This window comes from Macaca thibetana, chromosome 19 (assembly GCF_024542745.1).
Source record: "Macaca thibetana thibetana isolate TM-01 chromosome 19, ASM2454274v1, whole genome shotgun sequence".
Classification (NCBI taxonomy): Eukaryota; Metazoa; Chordata; class Mammalia; order Primates; family Cercopithecidae; genus Macaca; species Macaca thibetana.
This window is the reverse complement of record NC_065596.1, coordinates 35,865,174-35,879,569: the sequence shown is the minus strand read 5'-3', so window position 1 is coordinate 35,879,569 and position 14,396 is coordinate 35,865,174. Positions and strand designations below refer to the sequence as shown.

The following is a 14,396-nucleotide window of genomic DNA, read 5'->3' as shown; positions in this document are numbered from 1 at the left end:
GACCAGGGAGGGGCCCGGGGGATAAGGATCTCAGCCCAGACCCCTCCACTCTACCCCGACATCGCTGTGTGAGTTTGGGTTCTCTGAGAAGCAGACACGGAGACAAATTGGACTTGCAAGATATTTATTGGGGAAACACTTTTGAAGGGTAGCTTGGTGCAGGGAGAGGGAGGGAGGGACGGGTAGGACGAGTGTTAGACTGCAGCGAACCTCCAGGAAAATTGCCACTGGCCACTGGGGAGTTGGGAGTTGAAGTCATCGTCCATGAGAGAGGCCCTTGCCCTTTGAGGAGGCGCCTGTGCCCGGAACCCCCACCCCTTGCCTCGCCATGCTGTTACTGGTGGAGAGCAGCCCATGGTAATCTAGGTGTATCTGGGGTGGCGGCGGGGGGGTACTGTCGGTCACTGGCACTCCATGGAGGAGACTCAGGGGCACGTTTCCATGGCTGTGGCATGCTTCTGCCCCCGCCCAGTCCAGGCACCCCTCAGACCCCGCCACCCCCACATATCCCCAACTCCCTCGTTTCAGACCCGCACTCCAGCACTCGTACACCTCTACCCCCTCAGTCCACGGCTCCCATGATCACAGCCCAGGACACCCCCATGAGCACAGATCCCCCTCAGCTCAGAAGCTCCCCACTTACCTCCCAGATCTCTCTCATTCCAGGGTCCCCCTCAGCTCACACCCCCATGGCCACAGCCTGGGGCCCCCTGAGCTTCCATCCCCAAACCCCCTCCAGCCCCCACCTGTTACCCTCGCCTCTGTGTGCGCCATGCCCCCTGCTCCCCACAGCTCTCAGAGACGAGAACACGTATCCGTCCACCGTATCTGTATTGAGCAGTCCCCCGGGGACGCCCCTAATCCTCGTCTTCCTCGCCCTCTGTCTCCTCACCCTCTTCTGTCCCTTCCCCCTCGGTGGCCCCTTCCGCATCCTTGGACTCTTTGGACAGGGCGACCGGCGCGCTGCCCGCAGACGGCGTCTTCTTGGTCCCTCGGTGCTTGGAGAGCAGCGAGACTGACTTGGACAAGTCGCACTGACCCGCCAGGAAACCAGGCATGTGCAGCACGTCCCGGCGCTTGGCCCACCTGCAGGGAGCGGACGGCTCAGCCCCTGCCCGCGGCCGGACCCTCCCCTTGGGGGTGCAGGCGCCCGCCCCATCCCAGGCCCACTCGCCAGAACAAGCAGATGCTGCAGCTCAGGAGGAGGAGGCCGCCGCACGCCCAGCCCAGCGCCCACATGTGCTTCCTCCGCATGTTTTCTGGACAAGGGAGGCAGGGTTCAGACCCGGGGCTCCCGGCCACCACACCCACGCCCCGAGGACCTGGGACCAGGAGCCCTCACCGTCTGGGCGCTGGTGGTAGCAGACCCCATCACGGTAGCAGCACCGGAGGCGCAGGCAGAGGTTGGGGCTCTCGATGGCCGCCTGGCCCCCGCAGCTCTCCCGGTCCCATATGTCACCCTCACAGCCTGGGGACCAACCGCCAGTGGCTTCATCACCAGCTCCTCCTCCTTCAGACGCAGGGGTCCAGGCCCCCAGCCTCTCCTCCCTCAGACCCAGGAGTCCAGACCCCCAGCCCCTCCTCCCTCAGACCCAGGGGTCCAGGCCCCCAGCCCCTCCTCCCTCAGACCCAGGAGTCCAGGCCCAGCCCCTCCTCCCTCAGACCCAGGAGTCCAGGCCCAGCCCCTCCTCCCTCAGACCCAGGAGTCCAGACCCCCAGCCCCTCCTCCCTCAGACCCAGGAGTCCAGGCCCCCAGGCCCTCCTCCTTCAGACCCAGGAGTCCAGGCCCAGGCCCTCCTCCCTCAGACCCAGGAGTCCAGGCCCCCAGCCCCTCCTTCCTCAGACCCAGGAATCCAGGCCCCCAGTCCCTCCTCCCTCAGACCCAGGAGTCCAGGCCCCCAGCCCCTCCTCCCTCAGACCCAGGAGTCCAGACTCCCAGCCCCTCCTCCCTCAGACCCAGGAGTCCAGGCCCAGCCCCTCCTCCCTCAGACCCAGGAGTCCAGGCCTCCAGTCCCTCCTCCCTCAGACCCAGGAGTCCAGACCCCCAGGCGCTCCTCCCTCAGACCCAGGAGTCCAGACCCCCAGGCCCTCCTCCCTCAGACCCAGGAGTCCAGGTCCCCAAACCCTCCTCCCTCAGACCCAGGAGTCCAGGCCCCCAGCCCCTCCTCCCTCAGACCCAGGAGTCCAGGCCCCCAGCCCCTCCTCCCTCAGATCCAGGAGTCCAGGCCCCCAGCCCCTCCTCCCTCAGACCCAGGAGTCCAGGCCCCCAGCCCCTCCTCCCTCAGACCCAGGAGTCCAGGCCCCCAGCCCCTCCTCCCTCAGACCCAGGAGTCCAGGCCCCCAGCCCCTCCTCCCTCAGATTCAGGGCTCTGATCTGGGCTCCCCTCTCCGGGCGACCCAGTATTTCAGCCGCTGCTCACTCCATGGATAGAAGAATCCCTGGATTCCATTTCCGTCTGCGAGAGAAAGGGCAGTGTTAGGGCTGTGCAGGTCCGGGCGCCCCTCCTCAGCTCCCCGGCCTCGCCAGCCCCTCACCTGCCGAGCCCTGCAGGAGCAGAAGCAGGCCCAGCGCTGGGATCCCAGAGCCCAACATGTCGCCTCCCCAGACCCCTGGGGCCGCTGTGGGAAGAGGCCTTACGGGACATCACCCCAGTAACCGGCCGCGCCCGCCTGCCCGCCAGGCCCCAGGATTCTGAGTTCTGTTGCTAGGGAGTCCCCGCGGCAACGGGAATGAAGGGGGGTGGGGGGGCTTCACACCAGCCTGGCCCTGCCTGCTCTAGGGTGTTGATTCTTTAGGTACCTGGTGGGAGGGGGGGCGTCTCAGGTTTAGAAGAACCTCCTTGGCAACTTACGGCAGGGACCAGAAGTCTGGGAGGGCGCGGGGGTCTGGGGTGTGTCTCCACATCACCCAGGGTGCCCTGAGGGGTGGGGAACTGGGAGGTCTTCCGAGGGAATTCCTTTCCTTAGGAAAGTGATACCTGAGAAGGTGGATTCGGGTGGCCCGAAGGCTCAGGAAACCCTGTTGCTAGGGAGTCTTTCGCCTTAGCAACCAGGGGAAGGGGGGCTGGGAGACGCAGAGGCCTCACTGAGCCCCATTGTTGGGGAAGGTCCCCCCCCACCACCCCGGCAACAAGGAGACCTTGGAAGGAGATGAGACAATGGGGGCCAGAGCCTAAGTCCAGGGGACCCCGAGAGGCTTTTCGTCTCAGGCACGCCAGGCCTGCTGTCTAGGGAATGTTTAGCAGGGAAGGCCATAGGGCTGGGCGCGGTGGCTCATGCCTATAACCCCAGCATTTTGGGAGGCCGAGGCAGGAGGATCACCTGAGGTCAGGAGTTCGAGACCAGCCTGGCCAACATGGGGAAACCCTGTCCCTACTAAAAATACAAAAATTAGCTGGGCATGGTAGTTACTTGCCTATAATCCCAGCTGCTTGGGTGACTGAGGCAGGAGAATTGCTTGAACCCAGGAGGTGGAGGTTGCAGTGAGTCGAGATCGTGCTACTGCACTCAGCCTGGGTGAAGGAGTGAGACTCTGTATCCAAAAAAAACAACAACAACAAAATCAAAACACACACACACACAAACAAAAACAGGGAAGGGGACAGGCCATGTGGCCCCTGCTGAGATTTGAGGGCCTGGTGGGCTGGAGCTGCTCGGAGACTATGATGGTGGCTCCTGGGCAGGGAACCTCCATATCCCTCCTAGATCTGTTTCCCCATCTGTGAACAGAGGTTAGAGAGTGGAGGGAGGGAGTCAGCCAAATGGAGATCCTGAAGCTTCCACATTGATTCCCACCCTCCGCTCCCCAGTGACTGGGAGGAAACTTGGCTTCCAAGAGGAGGAAGCTGGACTGAGGGACTGGGTTGGGACCATAACCCCTAGTGTACCCCAAATCATCCAGTCAGCTTTGCAGCACAGTGAGAAGGGAGTCTCAGCTCCCCTGGGACAGTCTCTGGGCTGGAACTGCTGCATCTGAGGGAAAAGGGGGTTGGAAACTCAGACACCTGCATTAAAGGGAGAAGGGACTGGGGCCTGGACTCCTGGGTCTGAGGGAGGAGGGGCTGGGGGTCCCAGACTTCTGGGTCTGAGGGAGGAGGGGTTGGGGGCCTGGACTCCTGGGTCTGAGGGAAGAGGGGCTGGAGGTCCCAGACTTCTGGGTCTGAAGTAGGAGGAGCTGAGTGCTGGACTGCCAGGTATGAAGGATGGGGCTGGGAGCCAGAATTGGGTCTGAGGGAAGAAGGCCTGGGGACCTGGACTCCTGGGTCTGAGGGAGGAGGGGCTGGGGGCCTGAACTTGTGGGTCTGTGTGGATGGTCCAGGAGCCAGACCCATTTCTCAGGAAGCCCCATGGGGTGACTCCCTGTGTTGCCCATCTCTCCTGTAAACATCCTGGTGGGTACTGAGTGGGCCCCGGGCTGCCTTCGTCAGAGATGACACAGGTTAGAGGGGTCTCTGCAGGGGGCCGGGGGTGGGGGTCAGAGGGGTTGTGGGGCTGAGGCCTGGCAGCTGCTGACAGTTTCCTGTGTCAACATCATCTGGACCCACTTCCCAATTCCCGGGATTCCTCAGGGATCAAGGAGGGGGTGGGGGGTGGGGCCGCCTGGCCTTGGACCGCGGCTTGGGACTGGGGGGGCCCCCGCCGTCACGGCCCTCACCGCTAATGACAGGTTTGGGCTGCCTCTGTGGCCAGCCTGCCCCGTCACCCCCCAGAGGCCAGACAGGACCCCCCAGGGACTGACAGACGGACACACACACAGCCTGGGACCTGCTGACCTCACACCCTGCCGGCTCAGCTTCCCCCGGGGGCCGCGCGGGAGCCAGGACTCCCTGGTCATCCCCCACGTCCCCGTGGCTTCTCCCCAGTGTCTCTGACCACCCCAGGCTTTGTGCCCCAGCTGCCCAGTCTGTTTCCGAGCCCCCAAGCTGGTCTCTAGCTTCCCCTGGGTTCCACAGCCCTGGCTGCTTCCTGGGGTCGCCCCTGTCTCTCCAGCTCTGTTTGTCTCTGTCATCTGTCACTTTCTTGGGATTCCCTAGTCCTGCCTCTGGGTCTCTTTTCCAATCTTCATCTCTTTCTCTCTCTCTTTCTCTTGTTTTCACAGAAGTAGCCCAATGTGTCCCACCCTGATCTGGGCAGACCCAGGAGTTGCCAATAACTCCCAGCCCTGCCACTCTGCACCCGCCCCATCTACCTGCACCTCCTGCAGCCTCGCTGTGGGGATGGAGTCTGAGCCCACAACCCAGGGCTGGGGACCCAGACGAGACAGGAAACTGGCAGCAGCTGGGACCCCGGATTCGTCCCAGACCCATGACCTTCCCCATACATGCTCCCCAAAGTGTAGAAGGGCCACAAGATTCTCCTCTACCTTTCTTGAACTAGAATTTAGGGCCCGGACTCCTGGGTCTGAGGGAGGAGGAGCTGGGGGCCCGGACTCCTGGGTCTGAGGGAGGAGGGACTGGGGCCTGGACTCCTGGGTCTGAGGGAGGAGGGTCTGGGGCCTGGACTCCTGGGTCTGAGGGAGGAGGGGCTGGGGGTCTGGACTCCTGGGTCTGAGGGAGGAGGGGCTGGGGGCCTGGACTCCTGGGTCTGAGGGAGGAGGGCGTGGGGGCCTGGACTCCTGGGTCTGAGGGAGGAGGGGCTGGGCCTGGACTCCTGGGTCTGAGGGAGGAGGGGCTGGGGGCCTGGACTCCTGGGTCTGAGGGAGGAGGGGCTGGGGACCTGGACTCCTGGGTCTGAGGGAGGAGGGGCTTGGGGCCTGGACTCCTGGGTCTGAGGGAGGAGGGCGTGGGGGCCTGGACTCCTGGGTCTGAGGGAGGAGGGGCTGGGCCTGGACTCCTGGGTCTGAGGGAGGAGGGCCTGGGGACCTGGACTCCTGGGTCTGAGGGAGGAGGGTTTGGGGACCTGGACTCCTGGGTCTGAGGGAGGAGGGCCTGGGGGCCTGGACTCCTGGGTCTGAGGGAGGAGGGTTTGGGGGCCTGGACTCCTGGGTCTGAGGGAGGAGGGCCTGGGGGCCTGGACTCTGGGGTCTGAGGGAGGAGGGGCTGGGGATTGGGCTCTGGTCCCTGTAGGGGGACGGGGCTGGCATTACCAGAGCCCTGTTCTTGCTCCCCAGCTGGCCCCAAGCCAGTCCCCTATCCCCTCAGGCTAGTCCATCCCCCAAGCTGGTGGCCTGAGTCACCTTGGCTGGCCCCGCCGGTCTGGGGGGGGTCTACGTCAGCTCTCCCCTCACTGACGCAGCCTTGGGCCCCCCATCTGACTCAGCCGGAAGCAGGCCCCCTGAGGGGCGGAGACCCAGTGGTCAGAGGCCTGGGTCCCAGCAGGAGCCGGTGCTGGGGAGGGCCCCTGGGGGGCCCTGGAAGGGGTGGCTGTGACGGGCCAGAGAAAGGGAAAGAGCTCTTACCTGAGGCGATGAGGTCATGCCTCCACCGTGGTGGCATTGCTGCCTCCACCCTGGCCTGCGGGTCCCCTCCCCCCTGCACACCTCTCCCGCCTCCACCTCTGTGCAGAAACCACCAGGGCTCTGGCCCCTGGCCCCAGTTCTGGCCACTGTCTCAGTGTCCCCACTGCCCCGTCTTCACCCCACCTTGCTCCTGCGTCTCCCTCATCCTCCCCGTCTCTCTCAAAGGCAACATCTTTTTCTCCGTGTCCCTGATGTGTTCATAAGAACTAACGAGGGGAATAAGGATGGTTAGCACCGACTTTGTGCTTCACGCGAACGAGCTCACTTTATCCTCATCGTGGCGTTTAGAGGGCTGGGGGTGCTCATTAACCCCCCCTTCACAGATGAGGAAACTAAGGCACAGAGTGGGAGAGTTGCACATGGAGGTCTCGCCTCTGTGGAGTGTTTCAGCGCCTCTTTCTCTTGGTCCTCTGTCTCCGTCTCTCTTCCTCCTTCCTGTCTCCACCTGCCTCTTCAAGAAAGGCTTTTCTGGCCGGTCGTGGTGGTTCACACCGGTAATCCCAGCACTTTGGGAGGCTGAGGTGGGCGGATGACCTGAGCTCAGGAGTTTGAGACCAGCGTGGGCAACATGGCAAAACCCTATCTCTATTAAAAACACAAAAATTAGCCAGGAGTGGTGGCAGGTGCCTGTAATCCCAGCTACTCAGGAGGCTGAGGCATGAGAATCACTTGAACCTGGGAGGCAGAGGTTACAGTGAGCTGAGATCACACCATTGCACCCCAGCCTGGGCAACAGAGCGAGACTCTTGTCTCATAAAAAACAAAAATGAGGCCGGGCACCGTGGCTCACACCTGTAATCCCAGCACTTTGGGAGGCCGAGGCAGGCGGATCATGAGGTCAGGAGATCGAGACCAGCCTGGCCAACATGGTGAAACCCCATCTCTACTAAAAATACAAAATTAGCCGGGTGTGGTGGCGCACACCTGTAATCCCAGCTACTCGGGAGGCTGAGGCAAGAGAATCGCTTGAACCCGGGAGGCAGAGGTTACAGTGAGCTGAGATTACGCCATTGATCACGCCATTGCACTCCAGCCTGGGCGACAGAGCGAGATTCAGTCCCAAAAAACAAAGAAAAAAATGAGAAAGGCTTTTACTCTCTGGCCCCATTGCTGAGTCCCCAACATCTCAGTGTCTCTGTCTTTCTAATATCTGTCTCCCCATCTCTGTTAATGGGGCCTCTCCATCCCTGTCACTCTGCCCCGTGTCTCTTTGCTGGTGCCTTCAGCTGCTGCGTCCTCTCTCTCAGAGTCTTGGTGTCTCTGTTCCTTTTCCCTTGGGGTTTCCCGGTCTCCCCAAGTCCCTCCTGCTGTCTTCCTCCTGCTGTCTGATCTCGGACTCCCAGAACCTCTCCTCTGTCTCCAGGACTGGCCCTCTGATCCTCTCTGCTTCTCTGGTGCGTCTCTCTGGCTGCCTCCATCTCTGTGGATCTGGGTCTCCCTGTCTCTGTCTCAGTCTCTCCTTCACTCTGTGTGTGTGTCTCTCTCTCTCCGTCCCTTCGACTCCCTGTTCCTCCTGCCTCCACCTCTCCAGGCCCCTGTCCTATCCCTCCGTTCGGCCTCTCTCTGCCTTTCCGTCCTCCTGCCTCCCCATCTCTCTCTGCCAGTCCTGGTCCAGCCGGACCCCCACCCACAGTCGGGCCCCAGCGCTTGAGCCTGAGTGTCTGCTCTGGCCCGTGGAGGTGGAGGGAGGGGACGCCAATGACCTCACCAGCCCCTCTCCGACCACCCCCCCCTTTCCCTTTTCAACTTTTCCAACTTTTCCTTCCGTGCCCTCCTCCGAGCGCGGCGGCGTGAGCCCTGCAAGGCAGCCGCTCCGTGTGAATGGAAAAGGCAGGCAGGGAGGGTGAGTCAGGATGTGTCAGGCCGCCCTCCCCTGCCGCCTGCCCCCCGCCCGCCCGCCCCAGCCCCCTATATAACCCCCCAGGCGTCCACACTCCCTCACTGCCTCGGCCCTGCTGCTGACGGGCACATGCCTCCCCTCCCCAGGCCGCGGCCCAGCTGACCCCCGGGGCTCCCCCGGCAGCGGACAGGGAAGGGTTAAAGGCCCCCGGCTCCCTGCCCCCTGCCCTGGGGAACCCCTGGCCCTGCGGGGACATGAACTGTAAGTTGGTTCGTGGGGTGGGTGGAGGGGACAGGGAGGCAGGGAGGAGAGGGACCCACGGCGGGGGTGGGGGCAGACCCCGCTGAGTCGCACAGAGAGGGACCCGGAGAGAGGCAGCCGGGGAGTCAGAGACGAGGAGGAGAGCAGCTTCCGAGACAGGAGGAGGCCGAGAGGAGATGGGCAGAGAGAGACACAGACAGGCGCGGATGGAGGCAGCCAATCAGAGGCGCCGCAGGAGGGACGGGCCAGACAGGGCCCCGAGAGGGAGCGAGACGCGGAGACCGAGCAGGGGCAGGGACGGAGGGACTGGTGCCGGGAGGGAGGGGACCCCCATCGGCCCAGGCCCCAGGGAGCCCGCGGGGACCGGGAGACGCAGACTCCCTGGGATCCCGGCAGAGAGGCTCCGGAGGGAAACTGAGGCAGGGTCCGCGGAGACCGGAGCAAGCCAGGGAGCAGCGACCCCAGGCAGGGGGAGGAGAGAGACTGGGCGCGGGCGGAGAGCGAGGGGAGCCGGGCAGATGCGGCCGACGGACGCACCGACAGACCGACGGCTGGCAGGGCCAGGGGGCGGGCAGGGGGTGTGCGAGGCGCGGGCGGCCGGGGAGCGCTGATTGGCTGGCGAGTGGCCGGGTGGGCGGGGCGGCCGGGGTGGGCTGCGGGGAGCCAGTCCCGGACCCCCGAGCCCCCCGCCGCCAGGTCTCCCACTCCCGCGGCCCGGCCGGGCCCGTGGCTGTGCCCGTCTCCGCCCAGGTGCGCTGCGGCCCGGATTCCTGCGGCCCACCCGGCGGGGCTCCTGGGAGGGCGTCTAAGGGGTCTCCCGTGGGAGAGGTCCGTGTCTCCGGGGCTCCGTCCTGGCCTCTGGCTCCTTCCCCTGCTCCCAGCCAGCTCGGGCTCCCGCGGCCCGGGGAGGGGGCAGGTTCTGGCCTGTGCCTCCCCCCCCATGCCCCGCCCCGGGGCCCAGATTCCGGCGTCCGGGGGCGGACGGGAGACGCCCGGCCCGTCTACCCGCCCGGGGCCGCGTCTGCTCCGACGGGCGGGGCCGCCAGAGCCAGGGAGGGAGAGGGAAGCCCGCCCGGCCCTGCGACCTGCCCGCGGGCGTTCCACCCTGGGACTTAAGACCTCCAGTTCCCTCCTCCTTAAGGCCGGGAGTCCAGGCCCCAGCCCCTCCTCCCTTAGTCCCAGGAGTCCAGGCCCAGCCTCTCCTCCCTCAGACCCAGGAGTCCAGGTCCCCAGCCCCTCCTCCCTCAGACCCAGGAGTCCAGGCCCAGCCTCTCCTCCCTCAGACCCAGGAGTCCAGGTCCCCAGCCCCTCCTCCCTCAGACCCAGGAGTCCAGGTCCCCAGCCCCTCCTCCCTCAGACCCAGGAGTCCAGGTCCCCAGCCCCTCCTCCCTCAGACCCAGGAGTCCAGGCCCTCAGTCCCTCCTCCCTCAGACCCAGGAGTCCCAGGTCCCCAGCCCCTCCTCCCTCAGACCCAGGAGTCCAGGCCCAGCCTCTCCTCCCTCAGACCCAGGAGTCCAGGCCCCCAGCCCCTCCTCCCTCAGACCCAGGAGTCCAGGCCCTCAGTCCCTCCTCCCTCAGACCCAGGAGTCCAGGCCCCCAGCTCCTCCTCCCTCAGACCCAGGAGTCCAGGCCCTCAGTCCCTCCTCCCTCAGACCCGGAGTTCAGGCCCAGCCCCTCCTCCCTCAGACCCGGAGTCCAGCCTGAGCTCTCTGTCTTATCCTGCCCTCAGGTGTTTGCCGCCTGGTCCTGGTCGTGCTGAGCCTGTGGCCAGATATAGCTGTTGCCCCTGGGCCACCACCTGGCTCCCCTCGAGCTTCCCCAGACCCTCGGGCCGAGCTGGACAGCACCGTGCTCCTGACCCGCTCTCTCCTGGAGGACACGCGGCAGCTGACTATACAGCTGGTAGGAGAGACTGGGCTGGGGCCAGCACAGGAGTGAGAGGCAGAGAGGAACGGAGAGATGTCTGTGGGCAGGGCCACTTGAAGGGGTCCTGGGCTCTCGGGTGGCAGAGTGAGGGAGAGGAAGAGTTGGGGGCCTGGCATGGGGGATGGAGGGAGCCCCTAGGCTGGGCAGGGGCCCCCTCACAGCCTTTTTTCCCTGCCAGAAGGACAAATTCCCAGCTGACGGGGACCACAACCTGGATTCCCTGCCCACCCTGGCTATGAGCGCGGGGGCACTGGGAGCTCTACAGGTAAGGGCAGGGGAGTGGGCTGGGGACAAGGCGGGAGGCAGGGAGTAAAGGGGGTGGGGAGGATGAGGGGCACAGCGGGCACTGGCTGGGTGTTCTCTGATGTCCTGGCTCTGTCCCCAGCTCCCGAGTGTGCTGACAAGGCTGCGAGCGGACCTACTGTCCTACCTGCGGCATGTGCAGTGGCTGCGTCGGGCAATGGGCTCTTCCCTGAAGACCCTGGAGCCCGAGCTGGGCACCCTGCAGACCCGGCTGGACCGGCTGCTGCGCCGGCTGCAGCTCCTGGTATGTCCTGTTCCCAAGACCTGACACCCCAGACCCCCACCCCGGCCCCAAGATCCTGTGGCCTGAGTCCTTGAAGCCTGAGACCCCAGACCTAAGTGCAACAGCCCTGCTCTGAGACCCTGCCTCTACAGCCCCAAGATCCTGTGGCCCTGAGACCTTGAGGCCCTAGACCCCCAAATCCCACCTAGAAACTCCAAATCCTCACCCCGAGACCCTGAGACTCCATCATCCATGACCTCAAAGTCCCCATATCCCAGCCCCTAAGACCCAAAACCCCACCCTGAAGCCCAAAGACTTGGGAATTCAAATCCTCAACTCAAGACTTGGAGACCCTGGCCCCATGGCGTTGAAAACCACAGACCTGGCCGGGCGCGGTGGCTCACGCCTGTAATCCCAGCACTTTGGGGGAGGCCGAGGCGGGCGGATCACCCTAGGTCGGGAGTTCGAGACCAGCCAGACCAACATGGCGAAACCCCGTCTCTACTAAAAATACAAAATTGGCCAGGTGTGGTGATGTATGCCTGTAGTCCCTGCTACTTGGGAGGCTGAGGCAGGAGAATTGCTTGAACCTGGGAGGCAGAGGTTGCAGTGAGCTGAGATCACGCCATTGCACTCCAGCCTGGGCAACAAGAGTGAAACTCCCCCTCTCAAAAAAACAAAGGCCGGGCGCGGTGGCTCAAGCCTGTAATCCCAGCACTTTGGGAGGCCGAGACGGGCGGATCACAAGGTCAGGAGATCGAGACCATCCTGGCTAACACGGTGAAACCCCATCTCTACTAAAAAATACAAAAATCTAGCCGGGCGAAGTGGCGGGCGCCTGTGGTCCCAGCTACTCGGGAGGCTGAGGCAGGAGAATGGCATAAACCCGGGAGGCAGAGCTTGCAGTGAGCTGAGATCCGGCCACTGCACTCCAGCCTGGGCGACAGAGCCAGACTCAGTCTCAAAAAAAAAAAAAAAAAAAAAAAAAAAAAAAAAACAAACAAAAAAAAAAGAAGAGAGAGAGAGAGAAAGAAAGAAAAGAAAACCATGGACCTCCAGACCCTGAGACCCCAGGCCCTGGCCCTGAGATCCTGATACCTTAAAGATCCCAGACCCTAAGATACAAGACCCTGACCCAAAGCCAGCCTTGGGGCCCTGGCTCTACAAACCCAAGACCTCAAGGCCCTAGACCCTGAGCCCTGAGGCCCTAGGTCTCACTCCCCACATCTAAAACCCCGAGACCTCAGACCCTGAGCCTGTGCCTGTACAGCCCCAAGACCCTCACTTCCAAAGCCAGCCCCAAAGCCCTGAACCCAGAAACCTTCAAACCCTGGTTCCTGGGCCTAGCTCCAAACAGCTCCAAAGACCCTGGATCTCAAATTCCAACTTCTAGCTCTGAGACTCCAGCCCTCACCCATGAGTTCCTGAACTGGAACCCAGAGACCCCACCTCTAGGACTTCAGCCCTGAGATCCAGGGCCTGACCCTACACTCGAGCCCACAGACCCCAGACACTCTCTAAAACCCCAGCCCTGGCTGGGCGCCGTGGCTCACTCCTGTAATCCCAAGGCATGGGAGGCCAAGGCAGAAGGACCTCTTGAGGCCATGAGTTTGAGACAGCCTGGGCAACATAGCAAGACTCTGTCTCTTAATTATTATTATTATTATTATTTTTTTTTTTTTTTTTTTTTTTGAGACGGAGTCTCGCTGTGTCTCCCAGGCTGGAGTGCAGTGGCGTGATCTCAGCTCACTGCAAGCTCCGCCTCCCGGGTTCACGCCATTCTCCCGCCTCAGCCTCCCAAGTAGCTGAGACTACAGGCGCCCGCCACCACGCCCGGCTAGTTTTTTGTATTTTTTAGTAGAGACGGGGTTTCACCATGTTAGCCAGGATAGTCTCGATCTCCTGACCTCGTGATCCACCCGCCTCGGCCTCCCAAAGTGCTGGGATTACAGGCTTGAGCCACCGCGCCCGGCCTATTTTTTTTTTTTTTGAATTTTTTTTTTTTTTTTTTTTTGGAGACAGAGTCTCGCGCTCTGTTGCTTAGGCTGGAGTGCAATGGCACCATTTCGGCTCACTGCAACCTCCACCTCCCGGGCTCAAGCGATTCTCCTGCCTCAGCCTCCTGAGTAGCTGGGACTACAGGCCCATGCTGCCATGCCCGGCTAATTTTTTTCTATTTTAGTAGAGACCGGATTGCCTGAGCTCAGGCAATCCACCCGCCTCGGCCTCCCAAAGTACTAGGATTACAGGCGTGAGGGTTAATTTTTTTTAAAACAATAACAACAAAAACCCAGCGCTGAGATTCTAGCCCTGGCAACCCTCACAACCCCCAGGCCTGATCCCTCACCTGCAACTAAGATGCCAGCCCTGACTCCACAGACTTCACCCCCAACCCCCACACTTAGCTCTGGAAGCCCATCCTGACCCCAGCCTCAATTTTCTGAACCCCACACCCTGAAGAGCTCCCAGCCTAAACACTTCACCCCACACACCACAGTCCCCCTGTGAATAAGCAGCCTGGAGGTCCCCCAGCCCCGATTCAGCTGCAGCTCTACGTCGCCCCTGCCCTGCACCCCCGCTGCACCGTCTACCTGTGGCTCACCTTCTCTCCTCTCCCCACAGATGTCCCGCCTGGCCCTGCCCCAGCTGCCCCCAGACCCGCCGGCGCCCCCGCTGGCGCCCCCCTCCTCAACCTGGGGGGGCATCAGGGCCGCCCACGCCATCCTGGGGGGGCTGCACCTGACACTTGACTGGGCCGTGAGGGGGCTACTGCTGCTGAAGACTCGGCTGTGACCCGAGGCCCAGAGCCACCACCGTCCTTCCAAAGCCACATCTTATTTATTTATTTATTTCGGTACTGGGGGCGAAACAGCCAGGTGATCCCCCTGCCTTTATCTCCCCCTAGTTAGAGACAGTCCTTCCGTGAGGCTGGGGGGCATCTGTGCCTTATTTATACTTATTTATTTCAGGAGCGGGGGTGGGCTCCTGGGTCCCCGAGGAGGAGGGAGCTGGGGTCCCGGATTCTTGTGTCCACAGACTTCTGCCCTGGCTCCTCCCCCTCGAGGCCTGGGCAGGAATACATACTATTTATTTAAGCAATTACTTTTCATGTTGGGGTGGGGAGGGAGGGGAAAGGGAAGCCTGGGTTTTTGTACAAAAATGTGAGAAACCTTTGTGAGACGGAGAACAAGGAATTAAATGTGTCATACATATCCACTTGAGGGCGACTTGTCTGAGAGCTGGGGCTGGATGCTCCGGTAACTGGGGCAGGGCAGGTGGAGGTCCCGAGTGGGCGGGGCAGGGACTGGGAGACGGGTCAGTCACCCAGACAGCTCTGGGGAGGCAGAGTTTGAGCCTCGCCTGCGGCCCCACACTGCACAGGGCTC

General features: G+C 62.8%; 1 protein-coding gene across 20 annotated transcripts in view; it reads right to left on the bottom strand.

The window, feature by feature from the left end:
• Positions 1 to 14,396, bottom strand: part of LOC126943250 (60S ribosomal protein L28) — a 108,513-nt gene that overhangs the window by 9,278 nt on the left and 84,839 nt on the right. Inside the window, exons 1-5 of one of the 20 annotated variants that reach the window (XM_050771821.1) lie at positions 2,536 to 2,623; positions 2,421 to 2,456; positions 1,343 to 1,468; positions 1,175 to 1,259; positions 732 to 1,086 (exon numbers count right to left, since the gene is read on the bottom strand). The exons of 12 other annotated variants lie outside the window; for them this stretch is intronic. In XM_050771821.1, coding sequence (XP_050627778.1) covers positions 858 to 1,086; positions 1,175 to 1,259; positions 1,343 to 1,468; positions 2,421 to 2,456; positions 2,536 to 2,593 — 534 coding nt within the window. In that variant the 5' untranslated portion in view covers positions 2,594 to 2,623 and the 3' untranslated portion in view covers positions 732 to 857. Of the gene's footprint in view, positions 1 to 489; positions 509 to 614; positions 619 to 669; positions 674 to 729; positions 1,087 to 1,174; positions 1,260 to 1,342; positions 1,469 to 2,420; positions 2,457 to 2,535; positions 2,624 to 8,182; positions 8,187 to 9,493; positions 9,498 to 14,396 lie in introns of those variants that run through there. 7 more of the 20 variants (XM_050771819.1, XM_050771830.1, XM_050771823.1 and 4 more) reach the window with 7 other exon arrangements.